Source organism: Puma concolor, chromosome A3 (assembly GCF_028749965.1).
Source record: "Puma concolor isolate L17-30 chromosome A3, mPumCon1.1.hap2, whole genome shotgun sequence".
Taxonomy (NCBI): domain Eukaryota; kingdom Metazoa; phylum Chordata; class Mammalia; order Carnivora; family Felidae; genus Puma; species Puma concolor.
This window is the reverse complement of record NC_141669.1, coordinates 109,786,092-109,805,763: the sequence shown is the minus strand read 5'-3', so window position 1 is coordinate 109,805,763 and position 19,672 is coordinate 109,786,092. Positions and strand designations below refer to the sequence as shown.

At 41.4% G+C, this 19,672-nt stretch overlaps 2 protein-coding genes and 1 long non-coding RNA gene across 4 annotated transcripts in view; 1 reads left to right on the top strand and 2 right to left on the bottom strand.

The window, feature by feature from the left end:
• Positions 1–33: 33 nt before the first annotated feature.
• Positions 34–6,698, bottom strand: PCNA (proliferating cell nuclear antigen). Its single transcript, XM_025931742.2, has 6 exons — positions 6,284–6,698; positions 5,350–5,447; positions 5,131–5,198; positions 3,877–4,071; positions 1,406–1,529; positions 34–1,306 (listed from the first exon to the last, which is right to left on the bottom strand). Exons 1-6 carry the CDS (start codon positions 6,502–6,504, stop codon positions 1,227–1,229), a joined length of 786 nt encoding a protein of 261 aa, XP_025787527.1. The 5' UTR covers positions 6,505–6,698; the 3' UTR covers positions 34–1,226.
• Positions 6,699–7,320: 622 nt separating this feature from the next.
• On the bottom strand, positions 7,321–16,199 carry LOC147582653 (uncharacterized). Its single transcript, XR_015249383.1, has 2 exons — positions 16,075–16,199; positions 7,321–8,641 (listed from the first exon to the last, which is right to left on the bottom strand). It is a non-coding gene; the product is annotated as an uncharacterized LOC147582653 (long non-coding RNA).
• A 127-nt stretch (positions 16,200–16,326) lies between these two features.
• Positions 16,327–19,672, top strand: part of CDS2 (CDP-diacylglycerol synthase 2) — a 57,131-nt gene continuing 53,785 nt past the window's right edge. Inside the window, exon 1 of one of the 2 annotated variants that reach the window (XM_025932397.2) lies at positions 16,327–16,624. In XM_025932397.2, coding sequence (XP_025788182.1) covers positions 16,568–16,624 — 57 coding nt within the window. In that variant the 5' untranslated portion in view covers positions 16,327–16,567. Of the gene's footprint in view, positions 16,675–19,672 lie in introns of both variants that reach the window. The other variant, XM_086701740.1, reaches the window with a different exon arrangement.

The window sequence follows — 19,672 nt, the reverse complement described above, 5'->3', positions numbered from 1 at the left end:
AGCCCGCCGACAAGGGACATTTTGCAGCACATGAAGCTTTTCAAAGGTCAGATTTATTAAAGTATAATTTACATACAATAAAGTACAATTGGAGGAGTTTGACAAGTGCATAGGCTTGGAATCATCACCACATTCTAGATAAGTTAGTTACATCACTCCCAACTCCCATCAGGCCCCTTTTCCGTCTTCTTCCCCACCCCCCAGGCACACAGAAGGTAATGAACAGTAACCTACTGGATTGTGAGTCCTTCCAGGTATTACACCAAAGAAATCAGTCATTTAAACCGCCAAGCCCAAAATACGCCGGGAAAAAGGACTTTAGTGAAACAATTCTCAATATGTAGAATGCCAGTTTGTGGCCTTGTGGCACCATTAGTAGGTACATTTCAACAGTCTGTTTCGCAAGTGCTGGGATTAAGTCCCCAAAAAGGCTACTTATACTAGAAAAATTATTTTTGCACAAACACTCCTTGGGCCTTAACTCATATCTACTAAATCTTTCAAGATTCTTTCAAAAGGCTCCATAGGCTAAAGAAACACTGCCCTATAGCACTGCTAGTCTTCTAAAGCACACACGGCTTTGGGTTCATAAAGCTTCTTAAAGTGTTAGTTTTGCTAACAAAATTGGCAAAATAACTAAATATATAGGATTTGGTCTATACTTCTGTTCATTTCTTGAGTTAAAGGTAGAAGAATACCAAAGTAATTTTGACAAATAAATCCTCTCCCCCCAAATATCTTGTCAGCTACTGTACTTGGAATACTTTTATTGCTGTATCAATGTATTATTTATCAGGCTCCCCTGGACTGAAAAAATAAACACATTTCTAGAAAACAGTAGCTTGAAGTGAATTCCCTAGGATACCTGCAACAGTCATGGTCCAAATGAAGGCACTGTCTTGTGATGTTTGAAATTCAAATAACGTTTATTTAAATTGAAAAAATTAAAACTGCATTTATAGTCAAAACCCTTTTGTTATGAAAATCATGGGTATTTCTAGGTTAAGGCAGAGATATTTCTAGGTTAACAAGACCAGATTTGACTTTGGACTTTATTCTTTAAACAAATTGTAAAGAATGGAGGAAAAAATAGGTTATTTACATAAAATATCTACATATGTACTGAGAGGTACAGATTTGGTGACAGAAGAGACTTAAGTACATGCTGGCATCTCAGAAGCAGTTCTCGAAGAGCTTAATTTTATTTTCTTGGATTTTAAGAATGCCTAAGATCCTTCTTCATCCTCGATCTTGGGAGCCAAATAGTACTTTAAATGTCCCATATCTGCAATTTTATACTCTACAACTGAAAGAAGACAGGAACATAGTTAATTATTGGGAAGGACTACATATACTACCTACAAAACAAGGTACCTTGTTTTACCTACAAAAAAACTTATCTTACCAAGGGGTACATCTGCCGACATACTGAGTGTTACTGTAGGAGAGAGTGGAGTGGCTTTTGTAAAGAAGTTCAGGTATCTCAGTGCAAAAGTTAGCTGAACAGGCTCATTCATCTCTATGGTAACCTAAGAGAAAACAAAAGATTAATCCTATTGAAAAACATCAAGAAAAATTGCACGCATGTTTAGAATATACATTTAAAAACAAACCAAAACCAAAACTTTAAAAAAATTTTTTTAAACGTTTATTTATTTTTGAGACAGAGAAAGCATGAACAGGGGAGGGTCAGAAAAAGAGGGAGACACAGAATCTGAAACAGGCTCCAGGCTCTGAGCTGTCAGCACAGAGCCCGATGCAGGGCTCGAACCCGCGGACAGTGAGATCATGACCTGAGCCAAAGTCCGATGCCCAACCGACTGAGCCACCCAGGCACCCCCAAATCTTTTTTTTTTTTAATGTTTATTTATTTTTGAGAGAGAGAGTGAGAATGAGCAGGGGAGGGGCAGAGAGAGAGGGAGACAGAATCAGAAGCAGGCTCCAGGCTCTAAACTGTCAGCAGAGCCCGACTCGGGGCTTGAACTTACAACCCAAGAGATCATGACCTGAGCCAAAGTCGGATGCTCAACCGACTGAGCCACCCAGGTGCCCCCAAAACCAAAACTTTTATTGGTTACTTTGGAGAGTGGTATGAAACTAATTTTGAAGACTGATAAATGAAGCAAAAGAATCAAGTATTTAGTCTGCCTTTCTCATATTAACTGTACCTCAGGTAATCCAATTATGTGTTAAGAGAAAGCTGCTCTTCATGGGAATATTTCTAATAAATGAAGAATGGAATGTGTTAATACATTACAACCCTAATGACAAGGATTCTAAACAATTATTATGGTTGCTAAAACAATGTATCTAGACACCTCATATGCCTACTAGAGGGAGGCACACCACCATCTATAAAGTATTCTTACTCCCAAACACTGAATATCAAGCCTCTAGAGCTGGAACTACCAGTTTATAGGAAATACAGGTTAGAGGAGCATATTAATTGACATAAGGGATACAATGGGCAAAATCCAGAGTTTGGGGAAACTCAATGACAAAGGACTTGCTTCAACAAATTGTAATGGGGGGGGTGCGCAGAGACTGAATGGAGAACCGACAGATTAAAATAAATTTGAGGGCCCATCAACCAAACTATAATGTGTACAGCCTATTAAAATCTTGATTCAAACAAACTTCTAGGGGCACCTGGATGGCTCAATTGGTTAAGTGGTCGACTCTTGATTTCAGCTTGATCTCACAGTTCAAGAGATAGAGCTGATGTACTGAACATGGATGGATCCTGCTTGGGATTCCCCCCCCCCCCCCGCCCTTCCCCCACACCACACACTCTGGCATGCTTGCACTCTCAAAACAAACAAACAAACACACACACACACACACACACACACACAAACCCTGAAATAATCAAGGAAATAGGAAACACTGAAAAATTCCTTAATATCAAAGAATGTCATAAAATGTTTATGCTTCAGATATAAAAAATATTTATAGAAGAACTAATGTTTGAGATTAAAACAAAAAAAATCCAGATTGGCAGGGGAGTTATTAATTCAGAATTAGCCCCTGGACTTTTGTTAGTAATAGTTTTAAGTCTTCATTTAAACTTGAGTTTTACCTTCATTTAAACTGAAGGTTGACTACTCATGCAAGGGACTAGAAAATAATATCTCATATTTACTATAAACTTACATTGTCAGACACTGTCTTAACCACTTTGAATACGTTACCATATTTAATCCTAATAATCCTATGGAGATTTCTAGAACCTTCGATGGTCCTTTCATTTACAGAGTTAACTGATGCTTTGGTTCAAAGGCTAGTAAGTTTTTTTTAGTAAATTACAAAATATTAGTTTATAAATACTCTAAGGATCTTAAAAAAGCACCCAATTTATAGGAAAACCTTAATTTAAGGATATTTAGTAATTAGAGTGTTATTGCTAAATGGGGGGAGTTCTCTAGGCCCCCCTATTGGGCCTTCCATGCAGAAAGTTAATATAAAGATCACATAAAGAGCTCCTAAAAGGTAGATTTTTACCTCCAAGTAGATACTTCTGTTGATTTACAATTACCTTGTTATAGACTGAATGTTTGTGTGCCCCCCTCCCCCCCACTCATTCATGTTAAAACCAAATCACCAATGTGTTGGAACTTGGAGGTGGGGCCTTTGGGAGGTGCTTTGTGCTAGTACCCTTATATAAAAGAGGCCAGCTCCTCTGACCCTTCCGTGAACCAAGAAGCAGGTCCTCACCAGACACTGAATCTGCCAGTTTCCCAGCCTCCAGAACTGTGAGAAATCAATTTCAGTTGTTTATAAGCCATTGTCAATGTATTTGCTATAGCAGCCCAAACCGACTAATGTTAAGCAGGGTTATAATTCTCTTCAAAGTATTTTGTTTACTTAAAAACTTACAGCTTCCTCCTCTTTATCGACATTACTTGTTTGTGACAACTTAATATTTCCATTTCCTAGTTCTCCACTTGCAGAAAACTTCACTCCATCTTTTGCACAGGAAATTACAACAGCATCTCCAATATGACTGAGATCTCGGCATATACGTGCAAATTCACCAGAAGGCATCTTTACTACACAGCTATACTCTTGTTCCTATTAAAAAAAAAACAAACAAACTTAAAGGTCAGTTGCTGGAAATTAAAGATTTGGCATCCTCACTTTCTGAAGACTCAGCATGTAGACAAGAATTCAGAATTTAAGATTTCCTGATTACTTTGAAATATCACTCATTGTGTGATTTCTTAACACACTCTAACACTCAAAAAAATAAATGCAGATATAAAACAAGTATATAGTAAGAATAATAAGAAAACTAAAATTAGAGTTTAGACCTGTAATAATAAATGCGCTATCCAGGGAAAAGAGCCTCCCCTAATCACCCTCCAAGGCTAAATCAAGAAGGCATTAGCCCATGACATATAAACAATGATGGATGTTGTAAGCAGGCCCAACTACTTTCCAAAACAAGACAAAAAATATTAAGCATTTTAAACATCCCAACATCTCTTCTCTCTTTTGATTTTGATAAACCTAACCTTAATGAATTTGTTAGCATAGCCTTAAAGTATACTCTTTAAAAAATAGGGGGGTGGTGCAGGGGCACCTGGATCACCCAGTTGGTAACCCTCTGACTTCAGCTCAGGTCAAAATCTTGTGTTTCCTGAGCTTGAGCCCCACATCAAGCTCACTGCGGTCAGCCAGTCAGCACAGAGCCCACTTCGGTTCCTCTACCCAACCCTGCCCCTCCCCTGCTTTCTCTCTCAAAAAATAAATAAAATATTTTTAAAAAAGTCTTTAAAAAAAGGGGGACAGGTGCTTGGGTGGCTCAGCTGGTTAAGTGTCCCACTTTGGCTCATGGGGTTCTTTCCTTCTCTCTCTGTCCCGCGCCCCCATTTTCTCTCTCTCAAATAAACTTAAAAAAAAAAAAAAAAAAAGCACGGAGGTTAATGCAAATATTCATTTAGCGGGAATGAAATGATCCATTTTAGAGTACTGTAGTTTAATGAAATTACAAATGACTAAGTACTAAAAACCCTACTTTGGAACATGTATCAGCAGACATATAGTTGTTGGGAACTGGGCTTTAAATTGTATTAACATATATAACTATCATGACTTGTGTACAGTACACTCAGAAAATTTCATACTCACTGGAATTCCAAGTTGTTCAACATCTAAATCCATTAACTTCATTTCATAGTCTGAAACCTTTTCTTGGTCTACCAAAAGAAAGCAGATTGAAGAAAAGCATGTAAATTTATAGCAGTGATGTAAAGTTTTACAAACATTACCTTAAATTTTTCACAACTTTGAGAAATACTTAACACTGCATTTAAATTTCCTCTAACTTTGCAGAAGAGTATGACTTACTTGGAGCTTCGAATACAAGTGCCAGGGTGTCTGCATTATCTTCCGCCCTTAGTGTAATGATGTCTTCATTGCCAGCACATTTTAGTATTTTGGACATGCTAGAGCACAGAAGACACAGGATTTAAAACTGACACCACGTTCTCAAGATCGTTAATTTCTGACGCAATTAAAACAAGGAGTTGCCATTTATACCCATTAGGCCGTCCAGCCATTTTGGAGTGCAATTTGGCAGTATTTATACTTTTAACAAGCACACACCCTACCAGTAGCAATTTCAATTCTGGATATAAACAAAAGAGCAGTATTTTATGAACTGCAAATCCTTTTGGTAGGTGAAGCAAATTATTGGGTCGTTACGATCATTAAAAATCTAAGATACCCATTAAAACACAGTGCATGTAGTCCGGGTATTTCTCATAAGCCTTAAGATTTAAACATGGTTATGTACTAGACAGGTAGCGACCAAAAAGTTGCAAGCCACTGCCCTGGAGAAATTTTAAGTCGAGAAACTTAGGGTGCTCACTGAAACTTTGTAAGAATAAAAGACCGGAACCAACCGATTGTCCCTAGGTAGAGTGACAGAACTAGGGCACGCTCTAAGTCAATCAAGCCACAGATTTCTCATCCAAGGCCGCCAGGACCAAATGGCCAAAGAACTGTGCAAGTCTCTTCCTGCCACCGCAGAGAAGCCGTCATTTTCCCGCCACCACCCGCTTTGTGACTTTGGCGCGGAAAGAGCCGGTTCGCGCTGCTGCCAGCGCGGGCTTTCCGAACCGCGCGCTCTGCTAGATCCCGCCCCTCGGTGTCGCAGGCCAATGAGATGGCGCAGATGGTCCATGTGGGCCAATGAAGGTCCGACTCACGCAGGCGCTCCCGCCAAGAGCAGGAGATGGGGGTGCACCAGAGCCCGGCTCTCGGCAACCCCAGGGCTCACCTGGTGAGGTTCACACCCATGGCCAAGTTGCGATCGCAGCGGTATGTGTCGAAGCCCTCGGAACGCAGGGTGAGCTGCACCAGGGAGACATGGGAGGAGTCCATGCTCTGCAGGTTTACGCCGCTCGAGCTTATGTCCCAGCAGGCCTCGTTGATGAGATCCTTAAGTGCCTCCAGCACCTTCTTCAGGATGGAGCCCTGGACCAGGCGCGCCTCGAACATGGTGGCAGAGTCGCAACGACGCGGCTACAGGCGAAAATAAGGAGGAAGTTGTAGCCTGCTTGGGCGTCACAGGGTAAGAGCGAGCCTGCAAACGCACAAGCGAAAGCCCGAGACCCAGGAAGATAACACCCAGCCTGCTGCGCCAGCAACCGTTTAGTACAGCCGCGTCTGCGAGCGCGCGCTCTCCGCCTCGGCGCCCGTATGGACACGTCACCACGCTGCTCCGCCCACTGCCCGGGCGGAGAGACTCCAGGGCCAATAGTGCCCCAAGTCTGCAGGTAGCCCGCCCTCCCCGAACACCCATTGGAGGATTGGGTGCGGGGTCGGAAGCGCGGCTCCTCCACCTCCTCTAGAACCACTTGCGTTTTTTGCACTGTTCTGGAAACCCGGACGCTTGGCTAGTGTAGGCCTCTATGAAGGCCAGGCCCAATTCGGGGGTTGGGGGTGGGCTTTGAGTTAGTTTTATGTTGCCTCCTCAACCTCCCGCTTCAGGAGTAGAAAGAATTTAGCCGCGAAAGTGAAAGCGAGACGCAAATCCAGCCTACCAGGATTAAAGGGCGCCTTGCAGCCTGAGGAATTACAGTTGTTTTAAATGTGCATTTTATTTTTGCTATTATCGAGGTGATGTGCTCCTAAAAGTCAGTAAAGAGGTATACAGTTATGACTACAAAATCATCTCGCTCCCCCCGCCCCGTACACACGCACACCAAGCTCGTGTCATTTACTGTGTACAACTTTTGTAAGCTTTTTTTTTTTCTCTACAAATACACATTTTTAAAAAACAAAAGTGGATTCATACAGGAAACTTCTGCAATGTACTTGGTAAGATATATTTAATGTTATGCCACGAACATCTTTATATCAGCATTTCTTAAAAAGATGGCATAATATCCTATGCATGTAACCTAATTTACCAATTTCTTGTAATTACAAACACCTTTGAGCATTTAGCTGATTTTTATGAGATCGACTCCTTGAAGTAGCATACACATTAAAGTTTTGATAAATGTTACTAAATTGACCACTGAAAGACTGCAGTTTAACTTCCAACCAAGACTGTGAGCATGCTCATTTCTCCATATTTTCCTAACAGTGGATATTAGCAATCTTGTTTTAAAGTCTGTGCTCATTTTTGTGAAAATTCCAATTTCCAAATTAAAAATTTGTTATAGATTGGACATCTTTCATATATATTTCTTGACCATTGTTTCTATTAAACTCTTTTTCCTGGGGCACCTGGGTGGCTCAGTGGGTTAAGCGTCTGACTTTAGCTCAGGTCCTAATGTCAGAGTTTGTGGGTTTGAGCCCTACCTGGGCTCGCGTGCTGAGCGCTCAGAGCCTGGGCCTGGAGCTGTTGCAGATTCTGCCTCTCCCTCTCTCTCCCTCCCCTCTCCTGCTTGTTTTCTCTCTCTCTTTCAAAAATAAATAAATATTTTAAAAAATAAGTTCTTTTTCCTATTGATTACAGGGACCACTTTATATATTAATCATTTCCCCATTTCATATATTCTCCCCCATTTTGTCATGTTTCTTTTGCTTTGCTTATAGCATTTCTCTTTAGTTGTGTTTGCTATCTTATCTTGGTCTGTAGAATGTTTTTCTACTACATATCTTGATGTGGATTTAGTTTTATTTATGCTGTCCAGGGAGTTTTGTGTCCTGAATCAGAAGATTTATGTATTGCATCATATCTAGAATATTCTCAACTCTTAGGGCTTCACATATTGCCTTTCCCTACACTATTCTCTCCCTCTGGCAATTCTATTGGATGAATCTATTTCATGGAAAGTAAGATACCTCGAAGTATAATGCACCATTATTTTGTGTAGCACGAGAAAAAAATATAAAATGTTAAATGGTCACATAATACTTTATCATTTAGAATTTCTATTTTGCAATTGTTGAAAGAAATTTTAGTTTCTTTAAAATATTTGTGTTGTATATTACTCCGTGCATACATAAAAATACAAAATAAATTAAGACATTCTTAGTATTTCTCCACATTTAGTTTCTCACAGTTGCTAATACTGCTGTTTTTCCATATGCTAGCATACTCTGTTATCACAGGTGTTGATGATGCAGCATTCTCAAGAGTGCTACTCTCTGGTCTCTGGAATCTCTTCCAAGTCTCTGCCACCTGTTTGTAAATTAAAGAAAAAATGTCTTAAAGTTTTTAATATATATATATATATTTAAATTTTTTTTTTTAGTGTTTATTTTTGAGAGAGACAGAGACAGAATGCAAGTAGGTTAGGGGCAGAGAGAGGAAGACACAGAATCTGAAGCAGGCCTCAGGCTCCGAGCTGTCAGCACAGAGCCGGACGTGGGGCTGGAACTCACCAGCTGTGAGATCATGACCTGAGCCAAACTTGGTGCTCAACCGACTGAGCCACCCAGGTGCCCCAATATATATATATTTTAATGTTTCTTTATTTTTGAGAGAGCACGCACGTAGGTGAGCATGCGTGGGAGAGGGGCAGAGAGAGAGAGGGTGACAGAGGATTCCAGGCAGGCTCTGTGCTGATAGCGGAGAGCTTGATGTGGGGCTCAAACTCAAGAACCACAAGATCATGACCTGAGCCAAAGTCAGATGCTTAACCAACTGAGCCACTCAGGCACCCCATAAAAATGTTTAAGTCAATTTATTTAAAGTAAAACAAATAAGGAAACAGTTTACCCATTTCTCCCACCCCCACCCCCGACCTCTAGCAACCACCAATCTGTTCTCTATTTGTGAGCTTGGTTTTGTTTTTGTTTTAGGTTCCATGCAGAGATCATATGGTATTTGTCTTTCTCTGTCTGACTTATTCACTTAGCATAAAAGCCCTCAAGATCCAACCATACTGTTGCAAACGGCAAGATTCCATTCTTTTCTATGGGTGAATAATATTCCATTGTGTAAATACACATATATATGTATCATAATTTCTATATAAATTCATCAATGAATACTTAGGTTGTCTCCATCTTTTCAAATTAATATTTTCATTTTCTTTGGATTAATATCCAGAAGTGGACTTGCTAGATTATATGGTAGTTCTATTTATATTTTTTATTATTTTTTAATGTTTATATTTTGAGAGAGAGACAGAGAGACAGAGAGACAGAGACATAGTGTGAGCAGGGGAGGGGCAGGAAGAGAGGGAGACAGAATCTGAAGCAGGCTCCAGGCTCTGAGCTGTCAATGGAGCTTGAACCTACGAGCCATGAGATCATGACCTGTGCCAAAGTCAGACACTTAACCGACTAAGCCACCCAGGTACCCCTGGCAATTCTATTTTTAATATCTTGAGGAACGTCCATACTGTTTTCCATTGTGGCTGCACCAATTTACATTCTCTCCAACAATGTGCAAGGGTTCCTTTTATTCATATCCTTGCCAATACTTGTTATTTTTTCTCTTTTTGATAATAGGTGTGAGATGATATCTCATTGTAGTTTTGATTTGCATTTCCCTGATGGTTAGTGATGTTGAGCATCTTTTCATATGCCTGTTGGCCATCTGTATGTCTTCTTTAGGAAAATGTCTATTCAGATTTTCTGCCCAATTTTTAAATTGGATTGTTTTTGCTATTGAGTTGTGTAAGATAGTCCCTTATCTGTTACATGATTTGCAAGTATTTTCTCCCATTCAGTAGGTTGCCTTTTCATTTTTTTGATGGTTTCGCATTTGTAAATTTTGATACTGGCACCTTCTTGCTTTATGTATGATCAACTATTCTTTTGCATATATTTTAATATCAAAACGTAATAGTTTCATTCATTTGTATTTTCCTTTCTTATTCTGTTTGCAAAATGGGGAATTCTTTGCAAAATGGGGAATGTGTTCCCGCCAGGAACTCGGCTACTCTGTTTCTTTGCCTTTTGCTTACATAATAACATTTTGGTTTAAAGCCAGATCTAAGTGTAATGGATTTGAAGGCATTTTAAATGGCAATTAAATTCCACCCATGTTGCACCCACAGTGCAGGTGATCAGTTGAAATGAAGACCTATGAATGACTATGATCTGTGGTCACAGAAGGCCCTCCAAGGTAGTAGAATTTTACATAAAATCTAGCTGTTTGGAGAGTGGAAGAAAGAGTATATTTGGCTGGGACGCCTGGGTGGCTAAGCGACTTCAGCTCAGGTCATAATCTTGGGGTTTGTGGGTTTGAGGCCCCCGTTGGGCTCTGTGCTGACAGCTCAGAACCTGGAGCTTGCTTCAGATTCTGTCTCCCTCTCTCTCTGCCCTTCCCCCACTCTCTCTCTCTCTCTCAAAAAATAAACAAACATTAAAAAAAAAAGCATTCTAGGCTGAAAGAATAGTACGTTGAAAAAGGACAGCATACTTAGAAGATGTTCACATAGTAGTTTGTTTTAGAATTCAAAGATTTTTTTTTTTATGGGCAATTTCCCCCAGTTTTATTGAGATATAATTGACATATAATAGAACTCAAAGATTGATATGTCTAGAACACATTGAGAAAAGGGGAGTGTGGTACAAGATGAAGCTGCAAAGGGAAGCAGAAATGAGAGCTTGGAGACTTTGCAAGTGCAAGGGAAAATTATCAGAAGGTCACTGACAAGATCTAATTTGTTTTTAGAGGATCACTTCAACATCTGGTAAAGATGCTATTCCAATCAGCAAGAGAAACAATGTATTGATTATCAAACTCATTAAATGTCTAGGAAATAATAAAGCTATAGACTCTTCCTAATAACTCTTCACCAAAATAGATTCCAAAATAAATAGATTAAAGAATTAAAATTCAAATGAATGGAGGTGCCTGTCTGGTGAGTTGGTACAGCATGTGACTCCTGACCTCAGGGTTGTAAAGTCCGAGCCCCACATTGGGTGTAGAGATTACTTAAAAATAAAATCTAAAAAAAAAAAAAAAAAAAAAAAATTCAAATAAATGTAAACCCAAAAAGATGTGTAGAAGTCTTCTGGTGATTATTTATGAGATCCTGCTATGGGTTTCTAAATATAAAAGGAAAAACCTCATAAAACATAAGAAATGGCTACATAAATTTAAAAACAATTTTTTTAATGTTTATTTATTTTTGAGACACAGAGAGACAGAGCATGAGTGGGAAAGGGGCAGAGAGAGAGAGGGAGACACAAAATCTGAAGCAGGCGCCAGGCTCCGAGCTGTCAGCACAGAGTCCAATGTGGGACTCGAACTCATGGATCGTGAGATCATGACCTGAGCCGAAGTCAGATGCTTAACCAACTGAGCCCCCCATGTGCCCCCCTTTTTAAAAAAAATTTTTAATGTTTTTAATGTTTTTTTTTAATTTTTTAAAATGTTTTTTTAAAACATAAGTTTTAAAACTTCAGTATGCGTGAGAGCACTGTGGTTGGTTAGTACATTTTAAGTTTCCACGCAGAGAACCTAATTCAAACTTTTCACTTTTCAATCAAGAGAAAAGGTGACTTTATCAATCTAAACAAAAGCCGAAGTAGGTAGTTTCCAGTGTCCAAGGCTCAGTCTTAGTAAGTGTGTATGGAAAAAATGGTTACCCACATTAATAAACAAAGAAAAGTAAATTAAAGGGAGACAGAATTATAACCTACCAATTAATGAAAATTGTGTTAATATTTGTTGATAGGAAGAAATCAAGGAAGTGGGCACTTTCATGCATTGAAAATAGGAGTATAAATGGTTTACTTTTTCTCGTAGGAATTAGGTAATGTGTACAGAAAGCCTTCAAATTTTATTTATTCTTTGACACACAAATTCAAACTCCAGGATTTTTTCCTAAAGAAGTAATGGGGGTACTTACCAAGATGAAGAATGTTTATTTCTTGTAGAATTATTAAAAATTCCTCTGAGGGGCGCCTGGGTGGCTCAGTAGGTTGAACATCAGACGTGGGCTCAGGTCATGATATCACATTGAGGAGTTTGAGCCCCCCATCTGGCTTTGCGCTATGGGGAGCCTGCTTCCAATTCTGTCTCCCTCTCTCTCTGCCCGTCCCCTGCTCACTCTCGCTCAAAAATAAACAAACATTAAAAACAAATTATAAAAAAAAAAATTCCTCTGAAAGTGGAAATAACCTTGAGGTCTAACAAAATACCGTTAAGTAACAAAATGCTGTTATGGTAAATCTGTAAGAATACTAAAAGGTCTTTGAAATACCATTCTCAAAGGGCATATAATGATAAAGAGAAAAGTCAGATTATGAAATGGTATAAATAGTAGTAGTCCAATTTTCTAAAATTGTTATATCGAGGTATAAATGCACAGAAAATAGAATGAAAATGCAATAATGTAAATAATAACAATAATTATGTGTGGCTGGTGCTACCATAAATGATTGTAATGTTTTCCATTATATTTTTCTGCATTTTCCATTTTATTTTTCTGCATTCTTCATCAGATATGTATTGTTGATCAGAAAATGTTAATGAATGTTGGGAGAGAAAAATGCTATAAACTATTTTATATAATTTCTGGCAAATTTCTTTACAAGGTGGTATCATGTATGAGTGATTCTCGATTCTAGCTGCCCATTAGAAACACCTTGGGAGCTTAACAACAACAAAAAAGCCTATTTCCTCTAGGCTCCATCTCAGAGATTCTTATTTAGTTGGTCCAGGGTGGGCCCTCCATTAGTATCTTTTAGAAGCTCTCCAGGTAATTCTAATAAGTAATGAGGCCTGAGTAGTACTGTCTCTCACCATGTGTGATCAATAGATGAATATTTGCTTAAAGCTTAAAGCACCTCCATAGTCTACTATTGGCTTGAAAAAAATCAGACCTACAATTTGCCAAGAGGAAACTGAAATTATAGTTTAAACGGACTGTCTAATGATTGACTAAGTTTGTGGGAGGGCAGGATTTGCATTTTTGAAGCTTTAAGAAGTTTGACAATTCTGCAGAGTGCACTCGTAATTCCATTTTGCATGTTGCCTCATTAAACTGAGTAAGGTTTCCCTGAAAACACTTGTCAGGCTAAGAACTAGAAAGGCGATATGGAGGGCAAGATAAAAAGCAGATAAAGCCTGTATTTGTTTATTGATAATTTTTAAAAGAAGTTACTGTTTAAAGAATTATTAATTCTTCCGATGTAATAGAAGAAAATTCTTCAGGTAACTGAAGAATTATCTTGCTGTACCAATGTAGTTTTCAAATATCAGAAAGGGGGGAGGTGTTTTTATTGTAGAATAATAATTACAGCAATAGCTGTCCACTTACACTGAGTTCACAGTCAGCCTGAATATTCCGGGGGGTTTAAGACCCTCTTGTTGGTTACCTCAACTAATCTAAGTAACATCTAAAAATAATGGAACTAATGAAGGAATGCAATGAAAAAAAGTCACTGTAAACAAGATATGCTACAAGCCCAGAAGAAATGACCCTAGGGAAAGAGCTATTATGAGCATTAGAAAAGAAAAATCAGGAATAGAGGAGGAGGTGTAAGGTAATGTAAAGGAACAAAATCTTTCTTCAGGCTGGAGATAAGGGGAGATTTTTAAAAATTTCTTTCTACAGTTGAGAGAGAGCTAGACCCTAAAGCTTGCCTAAAGGCCTATTAGTATGGCTTTCAGAGGTCTGAGTACCTGTTCCCTGTTCTCTACAGCACTGATTTCAGTAATGTACTTGGTCTAAGCTCAGTTAGCCTGGCAGGGCTGAGAGGAATGGCTGAGAAGTTTGTTCAGGCCAAATTGTAGGGCCTTATCTACCCTAGTAATCATACTGTCCATTCTGAAACTCTGATTTGTATGCACAGCTCTCCAGCCTCCTTTATATTAAGCTGGGTTTGAAAGGCAACAGCTGAGCCTGAAGGACTGCTGTGATGCTTACTTCTCAGTTGTGACCTTTCACAATTATGTAAGTACCCTAACAGTAATGATCTGGATACAAACACCTTCTGTCTCAGAGGATGACCTTGTTGGCTCTCTGTGTTGACATCCTTCTACATCCTTTAGATAATAAACCTTGGTTAATTTACTCAATACGTGTCTGGTCTTTAGATGAAGTAACCACTGACATTGGTCAAAATGGTGGTCACACAGTCCTCAACAGATTAAAAGAGCTTTAAAATTACCATTAGTATGTTATTTACTTTTATAATAAAAGACAAAATACAAAAGCAAAGTTTTTTTTTTTTAAATGTTTTTATTTATTTTTTTTGAGACAGAGAGAGACAGAGTATGAGCAGGGGAGGGGCAGAGAGAGAGGGAGACACAGAATCTGAAGCAGGCTCCAGGCTCTGAGCTGTCAGCACAGAGCCCGACGCGGGGTTCGAATCCACGGACCGTGAGATCATGATCTGAGCTGAAGTCGGACAATCATGACCTGAGCTGAAGTCAGATGCTTAACCGACTGAGCCACCCAGGCGTCCCAAGCAAAGCTTTCTATAAATAAAGTATGGCTTAAAAGGAGTGATCTGTTTCTCCCCCTCCCCCCCGCCAAAAAAAAACCCCACCAAGTATTTGTGCAACATTGTTGGTAGAAAACAAAGCACACCTAGGAGCGCCTGGGTGGCTCAGTGGGTTAAGCGACCAACTTCAGTTCAGGTCATGATCTCGTGGTTGGTGAGCTCGAGCCCCGAGTTGGGTCCTGTGCTGACAGCTCAGAGCCTGGAGCCTGCTTCGGATTCTGTGTCTCTCTCTGCCTCTACCCTGCTCACGCTGTCTCTCAAAAATAAATATTAAAAAAAAAAAAAAAAAAGCACACCCGGATTCAGTATTCCTCCATGCCTATTTTACTGTCACTCTCAAGCACTGTTAACAGGAGCTTGGGAATATACTTATACAAATCAAGGAAACAAGCCTTTCTCAGAATTCTGACTACTTCATCCAAAACTAAGGTCAAAATTGCTAATACGAAGTTGCAACTCCTACGTGTGCTAGTTTCTCTCGCTAAATTACAGTATAATTATGGGAAGGCATCCCATTTCATTCTTGTTTTACATCACTTACAAAGCAGAGAATAGGAACCGCTGAAAGAAATGTTTGAACCACACAGGTATGAATGAATTTAGGAAGGCAGGCAGTATGTACAATGGTTATCGTGGACTTTGGTAACAAATAGATCTATGTTCTAATTCCTAGTGGGCACTTTCTAGCTGTTGAGACCTTGGTTAAATCATTTTTCTTTAGGAGAACTTTTAAATCCATTCAAGTACCAAGGATGTGTCAGGTACTTCGGGGATCCACTGTGGACGAAGAAGGCAGCATTCCCGTCCAAGAAAAGGTCTTTCAACGGTCCAGAAGACAGAAGTTTGAAAAGCCGTGTAAGAACTCTGTAAAACGAGAATCATATCCACTTCCAAGCAGATTAAGTGAGATAGATAAGGCGATTACTTAGTTCAGTGCCTAGCATAATCAACACTCAATAAGTACTAGAGACAGCTTGGAGAGGCAAAGCCGACTTAAGTTTGGGTTTCACTTCCTTATCACGTGAGTCTCTCCTACACAGGTGGGCTCCGCAGGCCTTTCCACTCAGGGCCTAACAAGTATCTGCTTATACGTGTGAGGGACGCGCCCCGGTTACAGAGGACGCGAAGCTAAGATCAGCAAAACACCACCCAGACAAGAACCTCAAGGCTCCCACCTCTACCCCCGGCTACCAGTTTTACCTTTAGGATCCTGGGCGCCAGCGCCAGCCGACCCAGGTCAGGCCCGAGCTGCCATTGGCTAGTCTCCTTCGGAAACACACGCCTTTTCCCGCCTCCTCACGTTGATAGTCCAATGCACCCCTCTCCGCTCCTCTCCGGTTCTCTCGGCCCCGCCCCTACCGCCCCGCCTCCCTGGCGGATTCGCGCCATTGGTGGGTCTCTGGGGCCGTGATGGCGGCTGTGCGCGTGCGCGCTCGCTCCAGGGCCGCCCTCTCGAGAGGAGCTAGCAGGCGGGTGGTGGAGCAAGCTGACCGTGCTTCGCCTGGGTGAAAGGGCGGCGGCAGCACTGGGCGGGGCAGAGTTCCACGGCGGGCGGCAGGGCTGCGGTGGGTCCTGCAAGCGGCTCAGGCGGGGCGGGGCCGGCCCAGCGGAGTCCGCGCGCGCCCGCACTGAGCTGCCCGCTCCGGCGGCTGCGCTGCTCGCCTGCTGCGGCGTCGCGCCGGGGTCTCCAAGCATGACTGAGCTGAGGCAGAGAGCGGTCCGCGAACCGGACGCACCGCCAGAGGACAAGGTAGCGGCGGCGTCGGAGTGGGCGCGGATGGGCAGCGGCGTCCCCCGCAGGTTCGCGGGGCGGGGGGGGGGGGCGCGCTGGGGGTCGTCTGGTTCTCTGACCCTTTGTCGTGGCCCACGGCGGCCCCGGGCCTGGGTAGCGCCCAGGGTCTTTGGGTGGGGGCCCCGGCGGAGCGCGCATCAGGGGGCGGAAGGTCCGGGCCCCGGGGTCTGGTTGGGGGGGTGGCATCTCCCGGGCGCAGGAGGGAGCGCGCGGGAGGTTGCGCGCGGCCACCTGCCTCGCAGGGTTGGTTGGGGTCCCCTTCCATTCTCTCACCTCCCCGAGGCCTTCCTGGTGTGGAGACGTCAAGACCCCGTAAAGCCTTCTTTGGCAGGAGACTCCCCTGAGTTCGTCTGAGGCTCTCTGCTCTCCTTTAAAATGTTATTTGGGCAGGGAGGCGGCTATCAAGACAAGGCCATGGGCTTTGCTTCTTAGGAGATTTAAATCCTTTCTTGAAAGTTGAATCCCGTGGCTTTCAATTAAGCAGAGAAGTCTCTTGACTCACGTCGTCAGCAGGTGATGGAAGGTATACTCCCCGTATATCTTCCTTCCTTCGAGAGTGGGCATTGATGGGTTAGAACAGGAAGGTAAAAAAAGAGGCCATCTTGGTGGGGATGCAGCTGGTTGGGGGGTGAGATATGAGGGGAGTCGACACCTCCGACTGAAGTGCAAGATTTGTGTAGGGGAGCTGAGGAAGGTGGAGAGTGGTTTGTTCTGTGGAGGTGGAATGACAGCCTAAGGATTGGGACTTCGCGGTAGCATTTCAAGCTTCAGGAGCAGTGTATTTGGTAAATTCATCTGCCAGTGATGTGTAGAATGGACCGAGGGAGCCTGGGCCGGAATCGAATGGTTAACTTGGAGGTTGCCAGTGTGTGACCTGCACATGTTTGCTTTGGTTGACGTGCTAGTTTAAAAACCAGAAGGTTTCTCCCAACTGTCTGAACTTCGGGCCTGTGTGGGGAGTTGGAGGGTCTGCCGTCATATTCCCACCTGATTAACGTGGGGCTGGAGCTGAGGAACAGCAGTTCCCACCAATCCCTGTTGCCCTACACCAGGCCTACAGCACCCACTTATGTATGTTGCTTGCATGGTAACTGGAGGAAAGGGGCATTAGGGAGACGCCAGGAAGGAGGAAGAAAACACAAGGTTTGGTGACAGTGTCAACAGAGCAGTTACACTAGGAGCAGTGTTTTGGGTGAAAGATAATAGGGTGTTAAACAAGTTTTTTGTTCTTGACAGTGGATCGTCCAAGGGCAAATTTTGGAGAAAATTTAGGGCTTCAGCGGAAGTTTAGGAGTCACTTGCAGGGAAACGGTACTTTGAAGTCTCTTTATCTTCCCATTAAATGTTCTGGTTGGGCCTAAAAGAACTCTGTGCTACCCTGCATGTACTAGTTGGTGAATATTCAAATGTTTGTAGGTGTGTAGCCCTGTTTAAGGGTGAGAGATCAGACCTCATGTTAATGGGACTTTGTGGCCTAAAAGGTGGGAAGAGAGGGAGATAAAAAGAAGGCATGATAGCCAGTGGGCTACAATTTTTGAAAAGCTATTTGTAATAGACGTACTTACTGGTGAAAACAAAACCGCCTACCCACGACCCTTGGGATTATGAGGTGAAAGTTTTTAGTCTCCCCACCCAACTCCTTGGGTCCACCTCCCAGAGAAAAAGTGCCGGTTGAGTCTTAATTACTTTCTCCTTCCTTGTTTTTAGGTAGGGAGGACAGGAGGAGCTGTCCAGCTAAGGATACCTTAAATTTTCACAGCTGCACTTAAGCCACTTATACAATGACAATGCCTGGGGTGGTGAGCTCCACTAAGTGCTTGTTCCTAAATCACAGAGGCTACTGCATTCAGTTAAAAGCTGATTGATGTAGTCCATTAGCCCAGAACAGGGCACTCAGCTCCTCACCCAGTCGCTCAGTATTTCTGAACTATCACGTATGGTATTTTTAATAATAAAGGTACAGTTTAACAACTGTGAAATGTTTTCTTTGCCTTTGATGAATGCATATAGTAGAGTCTTTAATAATATTTACTCTATTTCAGAGTTTGAAACACCTATTTCTGTGACTCTGGCTTTGCTGATATTCTTGTGTTAAAACAAAATTAGAAGTAATAAAACAAGTATATCTCTTTAAAAAAAATGAATTGTGAAATGAGGACTTTCTTATTTCATGGTAGAAGAATCCAGAAAATAATACCAGGTCAATTCATTAAAAGAACTGGAACAAATTTAAAAGGCTCTTTAAAATGTTCCAGTTGCTTAACGGTTGTGGCAAAATTGTTTTGTAAATAAGCAATCGTTAGTTTCAAAATAATCTGGAGAATGTGTTTATTAGAAGTCAGAAGGTATTTTGTTATATTTAGCATCCTAGAATGGAATTTTCAAAGCCAATTGCTAATAAAGGAAATGTTTTCCTCTGGGAGCCGTGCTTATAATTTTAAAGTCCCAAAAGCACAGTATTGTTGCCAAATTTAAGAAACTTGGAATTTAAGCTTTGGGAATGATCCTCTTTCCGCCCAACCACGTTTTTCCAATGGAGGTTAGAAAAGAAAAGGATGAAACGTGGGCCAAAAGATTGGCATCTTAAAATTTATGTTTGGGTTGACATTTCAGGAGACTTTGTTTTGAAGGTTAGAGTGAAGGCTGCTGTATTTAGGTGCTAGAGTGCTACTTAAATTAGAGCTTTACTTGTTTCAAAGCTTCCTTTGATGGATGAAACCAGAATGGGGAGGAAATAGTGACATCATTTGGAAAGGGGCTGTGCCACTTTGAGCACAGCAGGGTAACTCTGAGCAAGGCACTTGTATAAACACCTCAGTTTGTCCATTCCTAAAATGGGGGTGATAAAATTAGTATGTGCTTCATAGGATATTCCTGTGGATTAAATGAATATGCATGTTACGTAGGGTAGGGCAGGAATTGTCACATTGTGATAATGGGTTAGCTAATGTTGTCTTTGGCTAAAATACAGTTTTATAGAAAAAATAATCTTCACCTTCCACTCTT